Source organism: Sturnira hondurensis, unplaced genomic scaffold, assembly GCF_014824575.4.
Source record: "Sturnira hondurensis isolate 20B ecotype Veracruz unplaced genomic scaffold, ASM1482457v3 Scaffold0021795, whole genome shotgun sequence".
In the NCBI taxonomy this organism is placed as follows: domain Eukaryota; kingdom Metazoa; phylum Chordata; class Mammalia; order Chiroptera; family Phyllostomidae; genus Sturnira; species Sturnira hondurensis.
In genome coordinates, this window is record NW_028094426.1 from 2823618 (window position 1) to 2846852 (window position 23235).

At 36.8% G+C, this 23235-nt stretch overlaps 1 protein-coding gene across 1 annotated transcript in view; it reads left to right on the forward strand.

Annotated features, from left to right (window-relative positions):
- Nucleotides 1-23235, forward strand: part of LMNTD1 (lamin tail domain containing 1) — a 92617-nt gene that overhangs the window by 17216 nt on the left and 52166 nt on the right. Inside the window, exon 7 of the mRNA XM_037033856.1 lies at nucleotides 295-462. Coding sequence (XP_036889751.1) covers nucleotides 295-462 — 168 coding nt within the window. The remainder of the gene's footprint in view (nucleotides 1-294; nucleotides 463-23235) is intronic.

A 23235-nucleotide genomic window follows, 5' to 3' on the forward strand; every position in this document is an offset into this window, starting at 1 on the left:
AGGCCGAGGGAGAGGTGCAGCGTCTGGGGAGTTTATCTGGGGTCAAGAGCTGGCTGTGGCTAAAGGTACAGAATTTGTTATTCGTTTGTTAATGTTACTATGTTACTCAGTTGCAGGCAAATGTTTCTGATATTATAGTAAAAGTGCTTCCCCCAAAGTCTAGAAAACCCATATTTTCTGGTCTTAAAACATGCTCTGTCTTTAACTGAGCCTTGTCACTAATGCCACTGCATGGAATGCCTTAGAGTTCAATTTTGGCTTTATTTTATTATTTTATTTCATTATATTTTACAGAGAAAAAGAAGTGCCACCAACTCTTTTCCCCAGTCGCAGCCCTTGGTGTGACAGTCCCAACACCCCTGCTCATCCCTACTGTCCTCTGATTGAGCCTCACGATGCCAACACAGCTGGATGCAGCTTACCTGGACCACGCAGGCCTCAGCCAGGCCCCATTCTGCCCTGGTGAGTCAAATGGGTACTTATTCCAGCAGAGGGCAAGGGGTATGCATATGTGTGCATGTGTGTGCGTGTGGGTGTAGGACAGTATTGGGTGCGTGTGTGTAGAACAGGTAAGAAGGGGTTAAGTGGTAAAACACACTATTAAAAACTATTCATTTCCTCAAAAATAGGTGGTTCCTTAAAAAGTAGATGGCTCCTAAAGGAATTACTGTAAACCATTCACTTACCTCTCTACCACAGTGTCCTTACTGTTTTTGTTAGATATCTGTTGAATGAATTAATGAACCAAAAGAGTAGCAAAAAAGCCCTGGCCAGGTGGCTCAGTTGGTTGAAGCATTGTCCTGTTCACCAAAAAAGTTATGTACAGGGTACACAATGGGTACACAGTCGGGGTACATAGCTAGGTTATGGGTTAAATCACTCCCTGCCCCCCCCCCCATTGTTCTTCTCTCTCTAAAATCAATAAAAACATATCCTTGGGTGAGGATCTAAAAAAAAAAAAAAGAACAGCAAAACAGTGTGGCCAGCAAAAATACATAGGTCCTGACTGAAAGGTTTGGTGAAAAGGATATTTTATTTTCTATTAGGCAGGATAAACTGGTCCTAGAAGTTCTATTATGCTAAAAATATTCATCTTTTCCAAACATACTCTAATATTACCCCCAATCTTATTTTTTCAACTAGAAATTTCTTATTTAATTCCTCTCAATAAAGTTTTTAGAATCGATGTTATTAACCCAGAATCTGTGAATGGATTTCAGAAAGTCCATGAAGCTGCTAAATTTGGTACAAAAATGTGTGCCAATGTCATTTTTCAGAGGAGAGAGTCTATGAGGTTCATGAGATGCCCTCAGATGTTTCAGAACTGATTAGAGGAACACAACGGCAAATCCTAAGTGTGGAGAAAGGCTGTCTCATACTGTAGCTAGGTCCTTGTGAAGTTGTAATGACTTGCAAACTTTTATTTAGCAGAGGAATGCTTTTTAAAAAAAATATTTTATTTATTTATTTTCAGAGAGAGGGGAAGGGAAGGAGAGAGGGAGAGAAATATCAATGTGTGGTTGCCTCTCATGTGTCCCCCACTGAGAACTGGCCTGCAGCCCAGGCATGTGCCCTGAACTGGGAATCCAACCATGATCCTCTGCTTCACAGGCCTGAGCTCAATCCACTGAGCTATGCCAGCCAGGGCAGGAATGCTTTTTTTAAATGAAATATTGGGTAGAATTCCAATGTGTAAATGGGTAAAAGCAAATCTGGCCAGGTGGAAGAGGGGGACAGTGATTCTCATTATATCAGTTTTCTCCCCCCCTTTCTCTGGAATCACAGGATTCTGTCCACAAGAGTATAAAATCCATTGTTAGTATGCTAACACATCGTTGGGAGATACCACCCCACAATAACACCTTTCAGAAGTGGAATGATCGAAATTTTGTAAATTTCTGAATACAATCTATTTCAAAAAATTAAGTATCCTATATCTTTGTACCTGAGTTTCTTCACTGGTAAAGTAAGAGATTCAGGTATAAATTTTAAAAAGCTTTCAGCAATAAGCTTTATATTCCTATTATATATATATAATATATATATGTAATGTATATTGTTTTATACACACATACATACCTTTAATACACTATGACTTAAATTTGAGACTTTCAAAAAGTATATTAATCCTTTTTTTCAATTAATGATAGCCTTCAATATTTTATTCACTCTGGAGAAGTGTTCCACAGAAATTTGACTTCAAATTTTCTGTTAATGTTATTTTTCAATTGCAGTTTACATTCAATATTATTTTGTATTCAAATTTCCTTGATTCACCTTTGTATAGTGGTGGCAACTGACATAGATTATTCAATGATTTTTATATTAACATAAGATAATTTTTCTATGTGTATATCCTATAATTTATAATAATAATCCAAAAGATAGTTGCTTCAATACTTTAAGGGCCTCTGTTCATCGATGTATACCTTTTTGATTTTGTTTAATAAATTTTTAATATGAACAGATACACATCAGAATTGTAAGAACTTTTCTTTCATATAAACTGTAAAAATGGCCTCAGAGACAGACTTCAGGAGCAACTGATGATTCATTGAATTACAGCAATCCATGAATCATCAGTTCATTTCCTTGAAAGAATGTACAACATGACCCTTCAAGAGAAAGTTACCTAGTTGGTTAATTATCCAGTGTCTTTTTAATTTGCCTCCCATTGGACTGTTTGTTGTCATTAGCACACTTCTCAGTAATAACTGACCAAGGAAAAAGAGATAAAACAAAAATCCATCAATTTTACTCAGTGTCTCTTCAATGCTGCTCCTTTCCCCTACACTAGGAAATGCACTAATTTGCTGAGTTACGGGAGGAAGAATCTCAGTCACATGTGTCTCTTCTGCCTGGTGCAGTTGCCTTGCTTTTAACTGTGCCTCCGAACTAGACTACAGAGGAGCCTAGAGACCTAACAGTGAAGAGAGTTTCAAAGAAGCCTATGCCTAATTGATACCAACGAAACGTGTGTTTTTAGAAATGTTAAAATACAGAAAGTATAGAAGATAATGTTAAAAGCACCCATGTACTAATCATTCAAAAATTAATGTTAACATTTTCTCATATTACCAAGAAAGGAACCTTTAAATTTGAAATCACCTTTGCTCTTCTTTTCATTCTGATATGAAATTGGAAAAAATCATTCTGGTCCTCATTTTTATATTTTAATTTTCTATACATGAATCAATAAAACACGAGGTCTGTCTGCAAGGTATGCAGCCATGGAACATGAAAAATGGTGGCTTTTATTGAAGAAGATATGAGAAATATTGTACACAGAACATTGATGCCTACTTTTATGCCTTCAAAGTAGGTACCTTGGGACCTCACACAGGTCTTCCAATCACCATCAGCTACCCCCTTTTATTTTCCTGAATTGCATTGACAGTCTGAAATCTCTTCCCTTTCAAAGGTGATTTTAGTTCTGGGAAAAGCCAGAAGTCACAAGGCACCAAATCTGAGCAGTAGCGGGGCTGAATCAGCTGGGTGGCTTGGTGTTTCACAAAAAAAGCTCTGCATGAGACATGATGCATGAGCGGATGCATAGTTGTGATGAAGCTGCCAATCACCAGTTGCCCATAGCTGCAGCCTTCTGAATCATCCAAATACTTTCCGTGGAGGAATGTTCAAGCTTAAGGCAAACCTTGATGCAGATTCATTGCTCTACTTGCTCAGTCATTTTGGATGTGATGGCCACACAGTACACATGCTCACTCAATGGCATCTACTGCCCCCATTGACTAGTACAATGAAGTTGTCATTGTTCATGCATGTGCATTCCAGTCTACTCTCCTTGGCTGCCAGGTTACACTGATGTCACGCAAACTGTTCTCATCATATTAACAATGGCTGGACTTTTTCCAGACAAAGTTTGTATATGTGGTATAATTGATGTTTTTAATCACATAAGTGGCAATAAATGCAGTGCATGGCCCATAATAGTTTTCAAACACATGTCTGATGAAACACAGACAAGGAAGGAGACCCTGAAGGTTTTTAAGCAGGCATCCCATTGAGTTAATCTGTATTTTAAAGTGAATTGTGAAGCAGGGTTGACAGTGAAGTGGACTGGGAAGTACTCCAAAATCCAGGAGGAAAGAAAGAAGAAAAGGTAAAATAGGAGAGGAGATAAAAGGAAAAGAAGATCAAAGCGTGTTTGGAAAAGAGATTGAGGACAAGTTGCTTCTGTGGAATTGTAACTTGAGTTCCAGAGGACAGGGGAGAGAGAGATTGGTGCAGAAGTAATGACAAAAATTTTCAAAAACTGACCAAAAAATCAAGCTATAGAATTAAGAATAAACCTCAGGTAACATGAATCCAAAGGAAACTACACTAATGTATATTATAATAAAAATTCAGAAAACCAAATAATAGAAGTCAGAAGACAATAGAATCATATCTTCAATGTGCTTGTGTGCTAAGAGGACTGCTAACCTTGAGTTCTCCACCAAGGAAAAATGTGCTGGAAAAAGAGAAAGTGAAATAAAGACATTTTTCAGGCAAATGAAAGCTAAGGAAATTCAAACAACAAAGAATACTAAGGAAATATTTCAAGTAGAAATAAAGTGATCCTAGAGAGATGCAGAGGCAAAACATGGATAAACATGAATAGTCACTGCACAAAATAATACTAATATTCGCTTGCAGGGTTTAAAATTTAGATAGAATTTACATCCATGACACCTGCATTAGTTTACCAGGGTTACTGTGACAGAGTACCTCAAACTTGGTGACTTAACACATCAGAAGTGTATTCTCTCAGGGTTCTGGAGACGGGAAGTCTGACACCAAGGTGTGGGCAGGGCCGCCCTCTGGCTGGAGGCTGGAGGGGATTATCCTCTCCTGCCTCTTCCTAGCTCCTGCCTATTGCTGGCATTCCTTAGTGTTTCTGGGTTTGTAGATGCATCACTGTAATCTCTCCTCCTTTCCTCCTCTGGGTGTTTCCCTATTTCCCTCTTTTTTTATAATGCCAATGACTGAATTAGAATCCGCCCCCCTCCCCCGCTAATTTAGTGTGACCTCATCTTCACTGGAATACATCTGCAAAGACCCAATTTCCAAATAAGGTCACATTCACTGTTTCAAAGAGTTAAGACTTCAAACTATATTTTGGCAGGGACACAATTTAACCCGAAACAACAGCAATAGCACAAAAGTTGGGAGGGGAGTGAGTGGAGATAAAGTACTCAAAATGTCACAACTTTTCCAGTAATTTGCAAAAGTAACAATTAACGTTAGTCTTTATTAAATCAGGATATACACATGGAATCTAGGATAGACACTAAAATATAGTATACAGATGTCATATTCATGATATATATCATATCTTCCTTATCACTCAGTATAAAATATATTCTGATTTCCAACATGATCTTCTTTGATACATGGGTTCTTTGGGAATAATATATCATGAAAAAGTGGGTCTATTTCAGGAATGAAAAATTGGTTTAAGCTTTGAAAATTAAACTTGTCATAAGAGAAGAAAAAGGAAAATTATGTAACTGTCTCAATAGATATAGAAAAAACACTTGATAAAATTTAATACCTACCCATAAAGAGAGATCCTTACAAAATTAGTATTTGAAAAAATTACCTTAATCTGACAAATGGTATCCACAAAAAATCCTAAACTAAACTATCGTATTTAATGGTGAAGTAATGAACATTTTCCCCTTGAGATCCAGATAAGGACAACAATTCTCTATATGATGACTTCTCTTCAGCATTGAACTAGAATTCTGAGGAAATAAGGCAAAAAAATGAGTATATAAATATTCCATTACCCCATAATCGAGCAATTTTATTCCAAGGAATTATATATGTCTAAAAATATGTATGCATATATATATATATACACACACACACACACACACAACGTATGCACACACACACACACACACATATATGAATGAGACAAATACAGTAAGGATCATAGCAACTGTCTCTGTAATAGCCAAAAACTAGAAGCAATCCAATTGTTGCTGGCAGTACAATAGAGAAGTAAGTTATGTGATGCATTAGGACAACCCCATAAGCAGTGAAAATGAAGTACTATTACGTGCAGCAACATCAATGAATCTCATAAACATCATGCTGAGCAAAAGATGCCAAACAAAAAGGATTGCACATTGTATGTTTCTATCTACATGAAATTCAAAAACATATAAAATCATGGTGTTAAAGGCGAGACTAGTAGCCTTCTCTGGGAGAAGGAAGGAAGCAGCCTTTGGAGGTCACACAAAAACTGCTTCTGGGCACTGGCAGTGTTCCATTGCTTGATCTGGGTGGTGATCATGTGAATCACTGTGTTCATTGCGCTGTGCAGTTAAGACTTGTGATCTTCTCTGCCTGTACGTTAGATGTAAATAAAAGCTTATTTTTAGAGACATGATAACAAGAAAAGGAAAATTAGAAAGGGAAGACAGCACAGTCGTAGTAATGAGCGCTGACAGCTTATACCCTATAAAGGAAGGAGAAGGAAAACCTGAAAAAATAAATGAATGAACTCAACATGAATGTTAATAATATGAGGCTTCTTTGGCACAGGAGAAAAATAGTCTTACCTGAGATGAGTCTGAGCCAATCATTATATTGCAGTGCATTGGAAATCAATTTTAATAGAGTTCATCATAGCTCAGTCATTCCCAGGCACAGCTTGTGGCAGAGGTGGCTAATTACTGGCCCTAAGTCATTGTTCCTTTAGACACAAGACCAGCAGGTCCCGGGAAACCCGGACACATGGCAGCCAAGTGTGAAGCCTGATTTTCTCAGTCTCTCCTGCAGTGAGGCAGGGCAACACGTCTATATTCCGCACAGCGGGATGCGAACAGAAATCGTGTGTACAGCATCTGATCATGCCCTTGGCGTGTGTGCTCCCCTGTGTCTCCTCCGTGCCATGATAACAGGAGCTGGAGCTGCCATCTTTTACCCCAGAGACGAAGCCATGTGTTGAGGATGAAAAAGACATTCTACATGGCCTGTGTTGGCGCGTCTCCAGGCCGTTAAGTGAGAGAGAAATAATGTTCAAGCCGTTATTAAGTTGTGTCTGAACCAGATGGCCCACACAGGATCAATGTCATTTAGTTTCACTTAATAGGTTCCTGGTTAAAGAGAAAACAAAAATCTCAGCTAGAAAGAACGTTTTTAAGATAATTAGGTAAATCCGAATATAGAATAGATATTAGATATTGATGAGTCAAGTTTGTTTCTTAGGTATGTTGATTGTGCTGTAGTTATATTGGTTGTTCTTAGATTTATAAAGAAATCTTTACTTAACTTCTAGTGGTTTAGTGATATAACCATGGTAGATGATGCAAATAGGGCAAAATACTAATTATTGAATCTGGGTGATAGGTGTACAGATTTGGCTGTACTTTTCTTTCATATTTTCCGTATGCTTGACATTTTTTACAATAAAACATTGGAAAAGATAAAGCAGGAAGATATCTTTTGACAGCGTGTGTGTAGTACGCACTTGGAGTCACTTGCGCACAGAGGAGAGGGGGCTCCTAGGGAGGCTGAAGCCCGTGCCCAGAGCAGACGTGTCTGCGCCGTGTTGCCTCTCTTGTTCCTAGACCTGGAGAGAATGTGCTTTCTTCTTGCTGAGATTAGTTTACAGATTTTGGTAACTTTGTTAATCTTCTTCTGTAACTCAAGTTAAGTGACAGAAATTACCAGTCGTCTGAAGATAGCATTTAAAGACATTGTTTTAAACTCGCACTGTGGTGTGTGCACTGTTTAGTGCACCTTATTTGCACACTAATGCACTTAGCCCATCATCCGTGATCCATAGTGCACACTGCGTGGGATTCAATTTAACTGTGACTCTATAGTTGCTACTGTCTTCCGTGCAAATGTCACTATAGTAATGATGTTAAATAATGTTCGTTTCTGAGGACTGCACAGCCACTCTATGAAAGCCAACCTGTTAAAAAAAATAAATGAAACTAGAACATAGATAACATTATGCAGGGATGAAACATTTAAAATTCCATCAATGTACACTCACTCTTAAGACCCCATTTATGGAATTTTACATTAACTAGACTGTGGTCAGTTACTCATCAGAGTACAGTAGATAATGGCTTATGTGTGCTGGGATCAAAGTATTTTTTTCCCCATAAGAATATGTTTCCAATCCATAATGGAAACAAAAAAAATACAAGTTAGGAATCAATTCTTTTTATGTGTCCTCCACATTAGTATTTGTTCTGTTTATTGATGTTTATACTGGTATTATACTGTTAAATTTATCAGATTAAGTATTGGAATGTCACATATTTATGATGAGGTAAAATTTTAGTTATCAGTAATATTATAAATAGAAATTATCTAAATTGATATTTAGAAATTTTAAAAAACCTGACTATCCTTAGAAAAGATCAATTATTTGGACCTCTTACAATCAGATAGAATGGAAAATAATTACTTGAAGAAGCACTAAAAATTGCCAAGGGTTTCTGTACATCAGTTATTAAAAAATAGCAACAAAAAGGCAGGAATATTTCTATAAAGAAAATTGTATTACATCGTGTATTTAAGGATAAAAATTTTTCTCTTCTGTTGCTTTCTTTCAGAAAATTTAGATAATAATACCCCCATATTTTTGAAGACTTTTTTCTGTAAAGAATAAACAAATGAAAACCTTTTGTCTGTCTGTCTTACAGCTGCAATGCAGGTGTTTTTAATGACCAAACGAAGAATTCCAAGATATTGGTCCCAATGACAGAATGATTGGATAACTTTATGACTAGATCTTTTATTTCAAAACACTTCAACATGATAAAACATAAGTATTTTAAATTAATTGCCCTTTAGTTATGAAAGATTACAACCTCATTTTTAGAAATGTATATAATTAATGATCTTCACACAAGTAAGAAATGCTATTCAGGAAGTCAGAGTATTCACATCCATGTTACTGGGTGTTGAATGTTTCAGGCTCAAATCACCCAAGGAATTGCCATCACCCTCTGGCATCGAAACAAACACCACTTCTACTAATCCTGTCATTAAATTTCAAGAAATTATAGATGGCAATCTTTTGTAAATATTATTAGCTTTAAATATAGTACTTTGCTGTAGAACAAGTTTTCAGGGTGTAATTCAAAACCTTCACCCTCAGGCAAGTCAGTCTGAAAGGACATACATCAAATATTTACAAGGTCTGTTCCATGCCAGCGAATTGCTCCAGAAGATGGGAAGTTATGTGCTAGATACGTATTATATCTAAGCCATTGCTTGTGGTAACAAAGTATCTTAGAGGCCTACTTGTATTCCAGGTGCATAACTCACTCTTCAGAAAGTTTATACTCTGATGTGCCAAACAGCATCCTGATTCACTGGACTCAGAAACCCATTAGTGGCTAAGAAATAACTGTGTTAACCAGAAACACCTTGCATTTTTGTTCATCTTTCTTGCACATCACATTTTTATATCCAGCTTCCAGATAATTGTTTCTCTGTAATCAAATACCGATAGTTTAATTTGATATTTTTTTCTCTGACCTTGCAGAGAAAAAGAAGGGGTTAGGTTTGCCTGAGAAGCTGTTCCAGTAGTCATCTGCCCCTCTCCTTGTCCCACCCCCTCCCCACCCAGTGCCAGAGGAGCTCATTGCACTCCATACCGAGGATATTGTTTTGCTTTCCTATCTTTTATTTTATAGGAATAATAAAAGACCATCTATTTTCTGGGGTATAAGTAATTCATACTGGGGAGCATTTGACTGAGCATGACTTCAGTTTGATGCACTAGTTTTCTGTGTAGGAATTATATTTAAACACAGTGACTTTCAATCCTTACTTATGTACATAGAGGTGAGGGAGGCCACCACTTCTGTCATTTAGTTCATCACCAGGGTGGAGTCGGCTGAAAGGGCAGGCTAAGCAGCACCTGCCCTTGTCCACACACTGCCTTGTGCTGCGCCCCTGAGGCAGCCCCGTTCCCGCGCCTCTCGCTACTAGCCATTCCATTATTATGGCAGCTATAATGCAGAAGTAGAGAGCATTTAAGGAATTGTGTTGGTAAAGTTTATGCTGTAACCTCGATTCCAAAATACATCTTCTAAATGGAAACTTTTTCTCCCAAAGTTTTGATTATGTCTTGAAATACAAGTTTTTTAAAAAATTAATTTACTGAAAACTTAGACTTAATAATCAAACAATACTTTGCAAGGGGTTTTTAAGCCTCTTGGTTCGAGTTACCATTAAATAATATTCTTAAGCTGAAAATTTCTTCAAATGAAAGGAAATCCTTTTATTGATAGTTTATTCCAGTATTGGTTTCAGTGTGAAAAATCAGTGCTAGACTTGCTGGACAAAATTCCTGCATGTCCCCTATGTCCTTCTTTTGGGAGGGGATGTGGCATGGACCAAGGAAAACAAGCATCTGAATTACAAAACAATAGGCAGTCACCTCAACCTTTAAAGGTAGTAACAATACTGCCAATTTTCCGTCTCTGCAGAAAAAATAATTATGAACCTGAAATAATTCAAAGACGCGTCTTTAAGAGCCATCAGAAAAAATGTGGATTGTTCTCATATAGCCTACAGTCATTCATTTTCTGTTAAATATTTATTAACAGTTTTTATCTTTCCCGATAAACTGGAAATATTTATTTCCAGTTTTTATCTTTCCTGATAAACTTGCTAAGACTGGGAAACAAGGAAATATCATATCTTTGCTTTTTGCCCTATACTCTCACCCCATCCTTGATGATAGGTAAGAGTGCATGAAATCCAGAGTCACTTCAAATGCTCAGAAACACAATTCTGCAACTATACCAATACATATTAATTCCTATGAGCAACATTATTTATAGCACAGTAGAAATTATTCTGGTTAAAGAGACTGTGGACAAACAGTATTTGCATGTTCTTTAAGTGGCAATGAAAGGGAAGATGAGGAAATCTGGCTTCTGCTATTTAGTTGGTAAATGGCCTTCTCGCATTAACTAGTCACTTTCTACATTGCCTCATTTTTTTTTTCATGATGAGCTGATCAGTCAAGGTCATGACTTACCTATTTTATGTTTTCTTTTTTTTTTCTTGCTGGGCTTTAGGTTTATTCCTTGGTTTAAGAATAAAACTACAGCCATCTAATCTCTAACTTGTTCATATTTCAGACTCTTCTGTCGTGAGTGATTTAATGTGACTATTCCACAGAGCCTGCTGGCCTTCCATGGTCCCTGCCACCCACATTTGTATACCAACCAGCCTTTCAGTTTTTCTCAGATTGTTCAGATTTCTACTTTTTTCAGCTCATCTTTTACTAGAGTTTTCCCTAATCATCATCTTCTGTTTTTCTGAAGGTCACCTACTCTTTTACAATTTCACTCTCCCCATTTGTACTTTAGCTCCCAACTTCCTAAAAATGTGATGGTCTCAACCTCCCTATTCTTCTGAGAAGCCTTTTTTCTCAGATACTTCTTAATAGGATATTGGGGCTGTAAAGGGATTTATTCCAACCACATCATTTCACAGCAAAAGAAACTGAAGTCTATAGAGACCAGTTACCAAAATTCACCCAGTAATCAACCACGAAGCCAAAACAAAACCCAAGGTCTTTCAGCTGCAGAGTTAGAGGACCCTGCCTTGCCCTGCACTGATACAATCCCTGCTCTCCGAGGTCTTAGAGTTGTATCTGCACTGGGACCCATTGCCTCCAGTTTGGAATTGCCCTGAGCAGGGTGTGGTTGAAATGCAAAGAATGGTATCTGAAACCTGCCACAGACATTAGCAACCAACACTGTCCAGTTCAATTACCCTTCACTTTCTGTAGTCAGAAGGGTATTATACCCAATACCTAATCTGGATATGAGTTGGAAAAGTGTTATTTTATTACATGCAAAAAAGTATTTTTGTTGTTGTTGTTGGTTTACATTGGAAAATGTTTTAAATCCTCTCATTAAGTATTGAATAACATAATTGTGGCAAAGATTTTTAGCCTTTGTTGGTTTCCTCGGTTATTATTTTACTTAACTCCGTGGTCACAAATTTGCTCACTGATCCCCTCTGTGGGATATTCTTTGGTAGATTTGCTTTTTTGTTTTTAATTCAGCCTGTTTTGAAAAGTTCCAGGACTCTTGAAATGACTTACTTCTGCATTCTCAGACCTTCCATCCCCATCTGGTGGTATGTTTAGGACTGGTCATCAATCTGCCCTCAGAATATTTCCTAAGCCTTTACTGAGAAAAGAATTTTACTTTGTCTGTCAGTGAATGACTTCTATATTGCAGTCAGCTCCTAAGTCTGTTGTATCTGTTCACTGAAAAATCGTTGAGATTAAGTCATCATTCACTTCTCATTGGAATTCATGACCATTCCCTTGTGATTTGTCATATTGTGCACTTACATAGCATTTCATGGTTTTCACATTATCTTGTCTGAGCCCATAAGGTAGGTGCAGCTGCTATTATCTCCATGTTATGGTTGAAGACACTTTATCTCAGAGATACTCAGTGACTCAACTAAAATCACTTAAATGGTAAATGGCAGAATTAAGACAAAGTCTAGCTTAAAGCCAATGTTCTTCCACACCGCTCTGTCAATCAAACACTGGCATTTGCTTGTGTTTGTCTTTGTTGCTTCACTCCCAACTTGCCTGAAAAGAAAAACACCACACATTTAAAAGTCAGGCTAGGAAAAGATATTATCATTCACAAAGAGAAATGCCTTGGCTACCATGAGAATCTTAAGACTGTTCCAAACAGCAAAATATATTCAGGTCCTAATGCCAAAATTGCTAATTTAATGGAGTGGCAATTATTGGTACAAAGAAAAAAAATTGAAATTCAATCCCTAGGGTCTTTGACAGCTAATCGTGTTTCTGTGCTACAATGATTAAAACCATGCAGTTGTACTTGGAGTCACAGCTCTGAAATTCTGTCTTTGCTCAGTAATTTGCAAGGAATATGTGGGAGCTTGGCTGTGTGATGAATGCATTGTAGGTGATTGGTGCCACAGAATGCTGCAGAAACAGGACTTTCTCCAAGTTAGAGTTAAGAGAACTCTGAAAAATCCAGGTCGTTTCCCTCTGTGCCTGCTACCTGTCCTGTGGGCTCTCAGGCTTGCAAGGAGACACTGAGACATCTAAGACAGATTATAAAGAGCGAAGAAAGATCAGGGACAAAGTGGGACTTGTGGCATATCATCACCACTGTCCTTAAGAGTATGCAATTTCATACTGGTGTGAAAGCACTGAAATTGCAAACACAGGCTATTAAGTTCAGAGTCAGTACAGGTTTTAAGGCCTAGGAGGCATTCCCGTGAGTTGTAGTAGGCACTGTCAATAAAGTGCTGGGGATGGAGTCCTGCCATGAACTGAGCTGCGTTCACACATCTCTTACTGTTGTCGATGGTCCAAACTGGATAATCCAGACATGTGGTGTCCTTCTAGCTTCTTGGGACTCTAACAAGAACTTCCCATAACTATCTCTCCTGAGGTCATTTTTTGTGTGTGTGAATGAAAAGTCAGTATTTAATAGCTTAGAAAGAAGGATTGATATTTAATGCTCTTTAATATGAAACATCACTAAAGGAGTTTTGAAAGTCTTTGGGTTAAGTTTTCTGGTGTCAGCACTTTCTATTTGTACTTCGTTGTATATTCCTTCAGTCTGAGTACTAATATCTTTTTCCTCTCAGCTCTCAAAATGATATTTTCAAAATTTTTTAGGCAGTTGCTTTTTCATATTTGTTTTCCACAGTCTAATTCCTATGAAGTTCATCAGCCACCCTGCTCTCTGACTCCCCAGCCTCACCCTTACTGTATCCCTCTTAGGTTGTATTGGAAGGAGTAAAAAGACGTAAAGTCCAGACTCCCCACCCTGCTGGTCAGAGGTAGTCCATTGTTTACAGAAAACTAAATGCCTCCATAATGTCTCTCGCTTCACTTCCACAGAGGAGCTGTAGAACAAAGACATCTCCAACCATGAGACCTCCTCCTAAACAACCTTAGAGAGGACTCAAGCCAGTTGCCCACAGAAAATGTAAATTTTTATTACATTTTTATCTGTGTTACCTGTTATATTTTAAATCCAGGGTATATCTTAGATATTTAGTGGAAAAGATAATTAGATAGTACTTAAGAATCACCAAGAAGGAAATGAAATACTGAACCAGGGAGAAATACAAAATCTAAACAGACTAATTATGAGCAATGAATTTGAAGCAGTAATAAAAAATCTCCAAACAAAATTTCAGAACCAGATGGCTTCATAGGCAAATTCTAACATTTAAAGAAGAATTAATACTTATCCTCCTTAAACTGTTTCAAAAAACTATTTCAAGAAACTGAAGGAACATTTCCAAACTCATTCTATGAAGCCAGCATTACCCTGGTACCAAAGCCAGACAAAGAAAAGTATAAGCTAATATCCTTGATGAACAAATATGCAAAAATTTTCAATAAATATTAACCAACTGGATTCAGCAGTACATTGAAAGGATTACACATAATGACCAAGTGGGATTCATCCCAGAGATGCAAGGATGGTGCAATATCCATAAATCAATGAACATGATACACCACCTTAACAACAACAAAAAAAGCATAGAACACCACATGATCATGTCACTAGATGCAGAAAAATCTTTGGCAAAATTCAACATCCTTTCATGATAAAAATTCTCAACAAAGGGTGTATAGAAGCAAGATATTTCAACATAATAAAAGCTACGTGTGACAAACCCACAACTAAGATCATGCTCAATGATGAAAATCTGGAAGGTTTTTCTCTAAGATCAGAAACAAAACAGGAATGCCCACTACCACCACTGCTATTTATCATAGTATAGAAGTCCTAGCCACAGCAATCATACAAATAAACAAAGAAAGAAAAGAAAATACAACCAAATTAGAAAGGAAGAAGTAAAACTCTACTTGCAGATGGCATGCTACTACATAGAGAAAACCTTAAGGATTCCACTGAAATAAGCTCTTAGAACTAATAAATGAATTCAATAAAGTTTCAGAATATACAATCAATATACAGAAATCTGTTGTGTTTCTATATAGCAGTAACAAATGATCAAAAAGAGAAATTAAGAAAACAACCCCATTTATAATTATATCAAAAAAAATAAAATACCTAGGAATCAATTCAACCCAAGAGGTGAAAGATCTGTACTATGAAAATTATAGGACATTGAGGAAAGAAATTGAAGAAGATATAAAAATGGAATGATATACCTTGCTAATGGATCGGGAGGATTAATATTGTTAAAATATCCTTACTACTTAAATCAATATACAAATTTAATGCAATCCCTAGTAAATACCAATGGCATTCTTCTAAAAATTAGAATACCAAGTCCTACCATTTATATGAAACCACAAAAGACCATGATTAGCCAAGACCAAGACTATAATAAACCTTGAGAAGGAATAAAGTAGAAGGTATCACATGTCTTGACATCAAGCTATACTTCAAAGTTATAATAATCAAAACAGTATGGTACTGGCAGAAAAGCAGATACAGAGATTAATGAAATAGAATAGAAAGCCCAGAAATGAATCCTCGTTTGCATGGTTAATATACAACAAAGGAAGGAAGGACATACAATGGGATAATGACAGTGTCTTTAATAAGCAGTGTTGTGAAAAACAGACACATTCAAAAATGAAATTAGACCACTTTCTTCAGAATATACAAAAATAAATCCAAAATGGGTTAAAGACTTAAAAGTAAGACCTGAAACAACAAAATTCTTAGAAGAAAAGATAGGCAGTAATCTCTTTGACATCTCTCTTAGCAGTATCTTTTTAAATATTTCTCCCCGGACAAGGGCAACAGGAGAGAAAATAAACAAATGTGACTGTATCAAACTAAAAAGTTTTTACAGAGTTAAGGAAAACCATCAACGAAACAAAAAGACCACCTACTGAATGGAAGAAGATATTCATAAATGATACATCCAGTAGAGGGTTAATATCCAAAATATAAAAGCAACTCATACAATTTAATATAAATAAAACAAAAAATCCAATTGAAAAATAGGCAGAGGACCTTAACAGACACTTCTCCAAAGTACAGATGGCCAATAGACACATGAAGCCATGCTCAACATCACTTATAATGAGGGAAATGCAAATTAAAATCACAATGAGACATCACCTTACCCCTTACAGAATGGCTATTATCAAAAAGACAACAAATGGCAAATGTAATTGAGGATGTGAACAAAGAAAACCCTTGTGCACTGTTGGTGGGATTGCAAATTAGTACAGTCAGTATGACAAACAAAGTAGAGATTCCTCAAAAAATTAAAAACTAGAGCTGCCGTATGATCCAGCAATTCCACCTCTAGGGATTGATCTGAGGAAAACCAATACACTAACTTGAAAAGATATACACATCCCGATGTTCATTGCAACTAGTAGTAGCTAAGATATGGAAGCAAAATAGATGTTCAATAGACAAATGGATAAAGAAGATGTCAAACACACTTGCATATATACACAATGGAATATTAGTAATAATAATGAAATCTTACCATTTGTGACAACATGGAAAACCCAATAACATTAGCTGAGTGAAATAAGACAAAGACCAGTACTGTATGATTTTACCTATATGTGGAATCTAAAAAAAAACAAATAAATAAATGAAATAGAAATAGACCTATAGATATAGAGAACAAGCTGATGTTTGCCAAAGGGGAGGAATGCAGGGAGATAGAAATAGTTTTTTTTTTAAAGAAGGAGACGAAGGGTATCAATGTTTAGAAACTGGTCATTAAACTGGTTGCCTCAGAACCGTTTTGATCTGTATATTTAAAAACAAAAGTTAATAGAACAGAGAGCCCAGAAACAAACCCAAATCTCTACAGTCAAGTAATATTGGACAAAGGGGGCAGTAACATAAAATGGAGTAAAGATAGCCTCTTCAGCAAATGGTGTTGGGAGAACTGGACAGCTACATGCAAAAAAATGAAACTCGAGCACCAACTTACACCATACACCAAAATACATTCAAGTTGGATAAAAGACTTAAATATAAGCCGTGAAACCATTAAAGCCCTAGAGGAGAGCATTGGCAGGAAAATCTCAGATATTCCATGCAGCAATATTTTTACTCATACATCCCCCAGAGCAAGGGACATAAAGGAAAGAATAAACAAATGGGATCTCATAAAAATTAAAAGCTTCTGCATGGCTAAGGAAAACAATATCAAGATAAAAAGAGAAGCAACTTTTTGGGAAAACATATTTGCCAATGATACTTCAGACAAAGGTTTAATCTCCAAAATATACAAAGAACTCACACAACTCCACTCAAAGAAGACAAGCAACCCAATTAAAAAATGGGCAGAGGACTTGAACAGACATTTCTCCAAGGAGGACATACAGAAGATCCAGAGACACATGAAAAGATGCTTGATATCTCTAGCTATCAGAGAGATGCAAATCAAAACCACAATGAGATACCACTTAACACCAGTCAGAATGGCTACCATAAACAAAGAAACAAACAACAAGTGTTAGAGAGGTTATGGGGAAAAGGGGACCCTAGTTCACTGTTGGTGGGATTGAAGACTGGTACAACCACTATGGAAAACAGTGTGGAATTTTCTAAGAAAGCTAAAAATGAACGTGCCTTTTGACCCAACAATTCCACTGTTAGGAGTATATCCTAAGAACCCTGAAGCACCAATCCAACAGAACCTATGCACTCCAATGTTCATAGCAGCACAATTTACGATAGCCAAGAGTTGGAAGCAACCTAGATGCCCATCAGTCAATGACTGGATCAAAAAACTATGGTACATTTACACAATGGAATTCTATGCTGCAGAAAGGAAGAAGGAGCTCCTACCCTTTGCAACATCATGGATGGAACTGGAAAACATTATGCTGAGCGAAATAAGCCAGGCGGTGAAAGACAAATACCATATGATATCACCTTTAACAGGATTCTAAACAACAAAACAAACAAGCAAGCAAAATGTAACCAAAGACACTGTAATACAGAAGGTGCTGACAGGGTCCAGAGGGGAGAGGGGAAAGAATCACAGGGGAAAAGGGGAAGGACTCACATAAACAAGTATAAAGGACACATGGACAATAACTAAGGTGAGGGGTGGAGATGGGAGGGAGGGGGGAGCACTGGGGGGGGGCACAGGGCTGGGAATACAAGAAAGAAAACTGTACTTGAACAAGAATTAAATAAAAATTTTTAAAAAACAAACCCCACAAAAGTCGACAGTATCCATAAAAGTCAAAGAGCTCACCCCATCATAAACCACCATTAAAACCTCGATCTAAACAAGTACACATGTTATAGAGTTGAGTTGGAAGGATTTAAAAAATGAATAATTACTTTACCTTGGCCAAAGTTGAGGTATCACAGTCAACTTTCCCCTCCTGTTATAGTTGTGCATATGTATGTTCAAGCTCTACTATTTCCAGGTCTTAATTTAAGATCAGTGTGGTGGAAAGACTCTGCACATCTTTACTTTGTGCTGCTATAACAATACAATTTCACCATATTAGCAGTCTGCATTATATTTTACCATGCATTGCCATTTTATTTTTTTGTTCAGGACAATGATACCCAAATCTAGAGAACATAAGGATGTCTGACAAATTGCAGCCAGCCTTCATCACATGGGAGGGGAAGCCAGCAGCAAGAAAGAAAGTGGCTTCTTTTAGAAAAGATAATTCCTCAGGATTTGACTATAACCATTTCTTAAGGAAGGTGATAGAGTTTGTGGACAAGGTAAAATATTTGGTTTTTTTTTAGGCTGTTAAGAAAAAAAAATTGGTCTAAAGCAAAACTAGCAGTCTTTATTCTGTTCACATGACGTTTCCCAATCAATAATTTCAGTCTTTTATATTTTACCCAACTATTAGGTCTACAACTTCTGTCATTTCTACAGATGTACTTTCCAAAAGCACCTTTTACAGAAATTCTAAATCTTGTGGTCTGATGATTCACTATGCTTGGATTCTGTCTCCTTAATGCATGGGTTAATTTAGCTTCCTAATGACTGGCACTAATATGCAAAGTTTCTAAGGAATAACTAGTTGGGCGTTTTTAAACCTGCCTACACTTACTTCAAATCCAGCCAAGTTAATCTCATCTTCCTGGTTGTGATACGTAGGATTTTCCCCATGGATAAGAAATGAATGCCAGAAGTCCGAGAATGTTTTAATTAAGTAATCTGATAGTTTCTTTTAAAAAGCATTCTCATTTCTTATTTTTAGTTTATTCTATGCTTATCAAGAGTATAGGAGTTGAGAAAATAACAAAATATGCTCGTTCTTCATGCTGACCCTTTCTGTAGTCAGAAGGTATGATTGCTTCAGTTTTTGAGAACAAATACTTTCTATATCTTATAGCTTTGCTTAATTTAATTTAACTTAATTGATGTGTATTTATATAGCATATGCAGGAAGATGGCGCATATATAGTCTTGAAATGTGAGGATGAGAAAAGTGAGACTTTTTCCCCAAAATCTAGTTTTAAAAATAAAAAAGCAAATTAATTGCAAAAGTAGCATTGACCATTGAACGTTTTTTAATAGATAAAAACATCAAGAGTGAAAGATTATTATTTTTAAAGGATTTTATTTATTTATTATTTCTCTTTAGAGGGAAGGAGAGGAGAGAAATATCATGTATGGTTGCCTCTCATGAGTCCCCTGCTGGGAACTGGCCTGAAACCCAGGCATGTGCCCTGACTGGGAATCGAACCGCAATTGTGTGGTTCACAGGCCCACGCTCAATCCACTGAGCTACACCAGCCAGGGCCGAAAGATTATTTTTAAAAAGTGGTGTGTCAAGAGACGCAAACATACACTTGTATACCGGTGTTCACAGCAGCATTATTTCACAATAGCCAAAAGGTGGAAACAACCCGACTGTTTATCAGCAGATGAATGGATTTTTAAAATGTGGCATATACATATAACAGAATATTACTCATCCATTAAAAAGTAAAATGTTAATATATGTTACAGCATGGATTATACTTGAGAACATTATACTTAGAGAAATAAGCCAGACACAGCATAACAAAAAGTCTATGATTCCATTTCTCTGAGGTAGCCAGAATAGACAAAACCATAGAAATGGAAAGGGTAGTAGAATTTACTAGGGGCTGGAAGAGGTGAAATAGGAAGTTATCCTTTAATGGGTACAGAATCTCTTTTCAGGATGATGAAAAAGTTCTGGTTATAGCAAGTGATGGTGGTTACACAACATTGTGAATGTACTTAATGCTGCTGAATTGTACACTTAAAAATAGTTAAAATAGTAGGAACAAATCCCAATAACCTCTGATTGATATGTTTGAAATTTAAAAAAGTTATATGTAGTCTGAAGCATATTAGAATATATACATTGCTTGACAAAATAGTTTGTCATATAATTTCTGATTTTATATAAAAATTATTCACATTAATTCCTACATGATAATGTAGCATAAATATTTTCTAGTCATCAGGCCCTGCTGATCACAGTATTTCTCTTCTCTGGACACTTAGGAGTAGACTTGCACACTTTCGGAAAACTGTGAATAACACCTTATGCCACTTTGAACCATTAAGTGTGATCTTTGGATCACAAGTTGGCTAAATCCTGTAGGCTGTTCTGGTTTTTTCATAGTTACTATAGAAACTGTAGTCATGGTGTTGTAAGGAGACTACAAGGGCATCTGAGAGTGTACAATAAAAGTTAACTTGTTCCACAGTTTATAATTTCTTCCAGCTGTCTCCCATTTGTGATTACCATGTTCACGTTGGGAATATAAACATACAACCGAAAGGACTCTGGTAACCATAGCCAATAAACAATCTCACCCGGGACTGACTTCTCTCCCAACCTCCTTCCCTCAAAGATCTGTAATAGAAACACATGAAGAAATGGCATATATGGTTCAGGTGTTTCCAATTATTTCTGTCATGAGCAGAGGTTTCCTAAATCCAAAACATATTTCAGCTCAAGTCCTGTTCCTTCCATTTGAAGATTGTATAGTTTCAGGAGAATTTCATCTACATATCTATGATTCACTGACACTTCATCAATCACATAATATTTCCTCTGAGCTCTTCTCCATGATCATTGCCTCTTTGGGTGGTCGAAAGTATGGTTCACTTCAGTAATGCTTGCTTTTGTGAAATGCACTCTTAGAAAGTGTGTAACCTTTTGCCCTTGCAAAAAAAGAGAGAAAGAGTGAGAGAAGTAAATGCTCACTGCTGGGATTTGTAGTAGATTCCTGGTCAGTTACATCACCTCTGAGGTCCTAGCACAATGCTTCCAACTATCTTTCTCCTCAAGGACTGTCAGCCTCTCTCTAGGATGGCCCAGCTGGGAAAAGATGGACCCATCTCTGCTGGTATAAATTATTACCTGCATAAAAGATAATACTCAATCAACACTATTCAGGAATTACAAAGAACGAATGTGGGTTTGAAGTACTTTGTTTTCCTAAGTTTCTGTGAATAGAAGTGATAAGCTTGATCCTGTAGGCTTCAGCAGCCTTAGGGAGCAATAACCCTTGCTTATGGTTCCAGAAATCTGACACTTGACTAGTACCCTCTGCAAGTTAGCAGCAACACTCTTGAAAACGACCTTACAGGAACTGTGAGGATCTTTTCACGAAGCATTTGAGTAATGAGCCTTGTTAAATGCCAGTCACTGTTCAGGGAAACAAAATCATCTACAGATAGATGAACTAGATGAATTACAATGCAACTGAAATCCCAAACTTTACCTACTGCTGAATACTGCCTAAAAGAGGTAAACATTTTAAGCCCTACCCGTGCATATTTATTCTCTCTCTCTCTCTCACACATACACACACACACACACACACACACACACACTTTACCATTTTGTCAGGAAATAGTGAAAGATATTGTGAAAGGATAAACATTGTTCTGATGATGAAGTGTTTTTGGTTAATTGTCAGAGAGCTTTGAAGAGGAATCCAAATCTACAGATCAGCATCAGGGCAAAACTTCTTTCAAGGGGTGAACCCCCACCCCCCCGTGCTTGTCACTTTACCCCAAAGCTAAGTGGAGTAGGGATTACCATCTACCCATCTTAGTAAGTTTAAAGTGTGTAGTGCTTATAAGAATTTATGCATAAGAATAATATAAATTACCACTCAATTATCTATGCTTATAAAAATAATGACTTGAAATACACTTAAATAGATACATTTATAAAACATTTATATTTTTTGGAATACATTATAAGAAAAAGAAGATAAAAAGTAGAAATTTTGTTTTATTGTTAGAAGAGTTTTATTTTCTTAATGTTTTACTTTTTTTTAATCCTCACCTGAGGACATGTTTCTTGATTTTAGAGAGAGGAAGGGAGGGAGACAGAGAGAAACATCAATATCAGAAAGAAACATCAATTGCCTCCCATACATGCCCCGACCAGGGCTTAAATCTGCAACTAGGTATGTGCCCTGACTGGGAATCAAACCCTCAACCTTTTGATGTATAGGGCAATGCTCCAACCAACTGAGCCACCCAGCCATTACTTAATGTTTTTATTTTTTTAGCCTAAAGACAGTTTGTGTATGTTGAAGGTCATAGCATCACTCTGCCCTGTTCTATGAGTCGAGCAGGTATAGAGCCTAGATTCAAGGGGAGGGAACACCGATTCCCACTTCTCTATAGGACACCTATGAACGAATGTTGTGGCTTTGTTTTCAAATCACCACTATTTTCCTGGTAAATTACCAGGAAAGTACATACTGCTATAGAGCTTTTAGTCTCAGCTGGGGATGTCTGTGCCAATTTTGGAAAATAAAATATATCCCTAAGTTCAGCTGATGGACCCATTGAATTCTGATATTTCAAAGAATCACAGCTTAACAAGCAAGAAACTCTGACCTCCTTATCTTTATTTGGAACGTATTGTGAGTGTAATTAAAGTAAAGGAAAGCCATTTGAAATACTGCCCTAAAGAAATGATTGGCTTTGCAGATCATAAACTACCTCTTAATTCCTCGTACCACCTTTCTAATGCCCCTCAACATATTTCCCCCTTCCTTAAGTTACTAAAATTTGGGGGGATTACCTGGAGATTTATTTTGAAGAGCTTGTACTTGTCTGTTCAGTTTACATTTTACAAACTTCGTTTTCCCTGCCGTGCATACTTAATCGCCAAATATTTTTTGATCATCTGTTATTATATGCTAAGCATTAGAATTTTAAAAATACATGGTTGGTGCCTTCATGGGAGTCAAAGACCAGTGGGAAACCTACTTG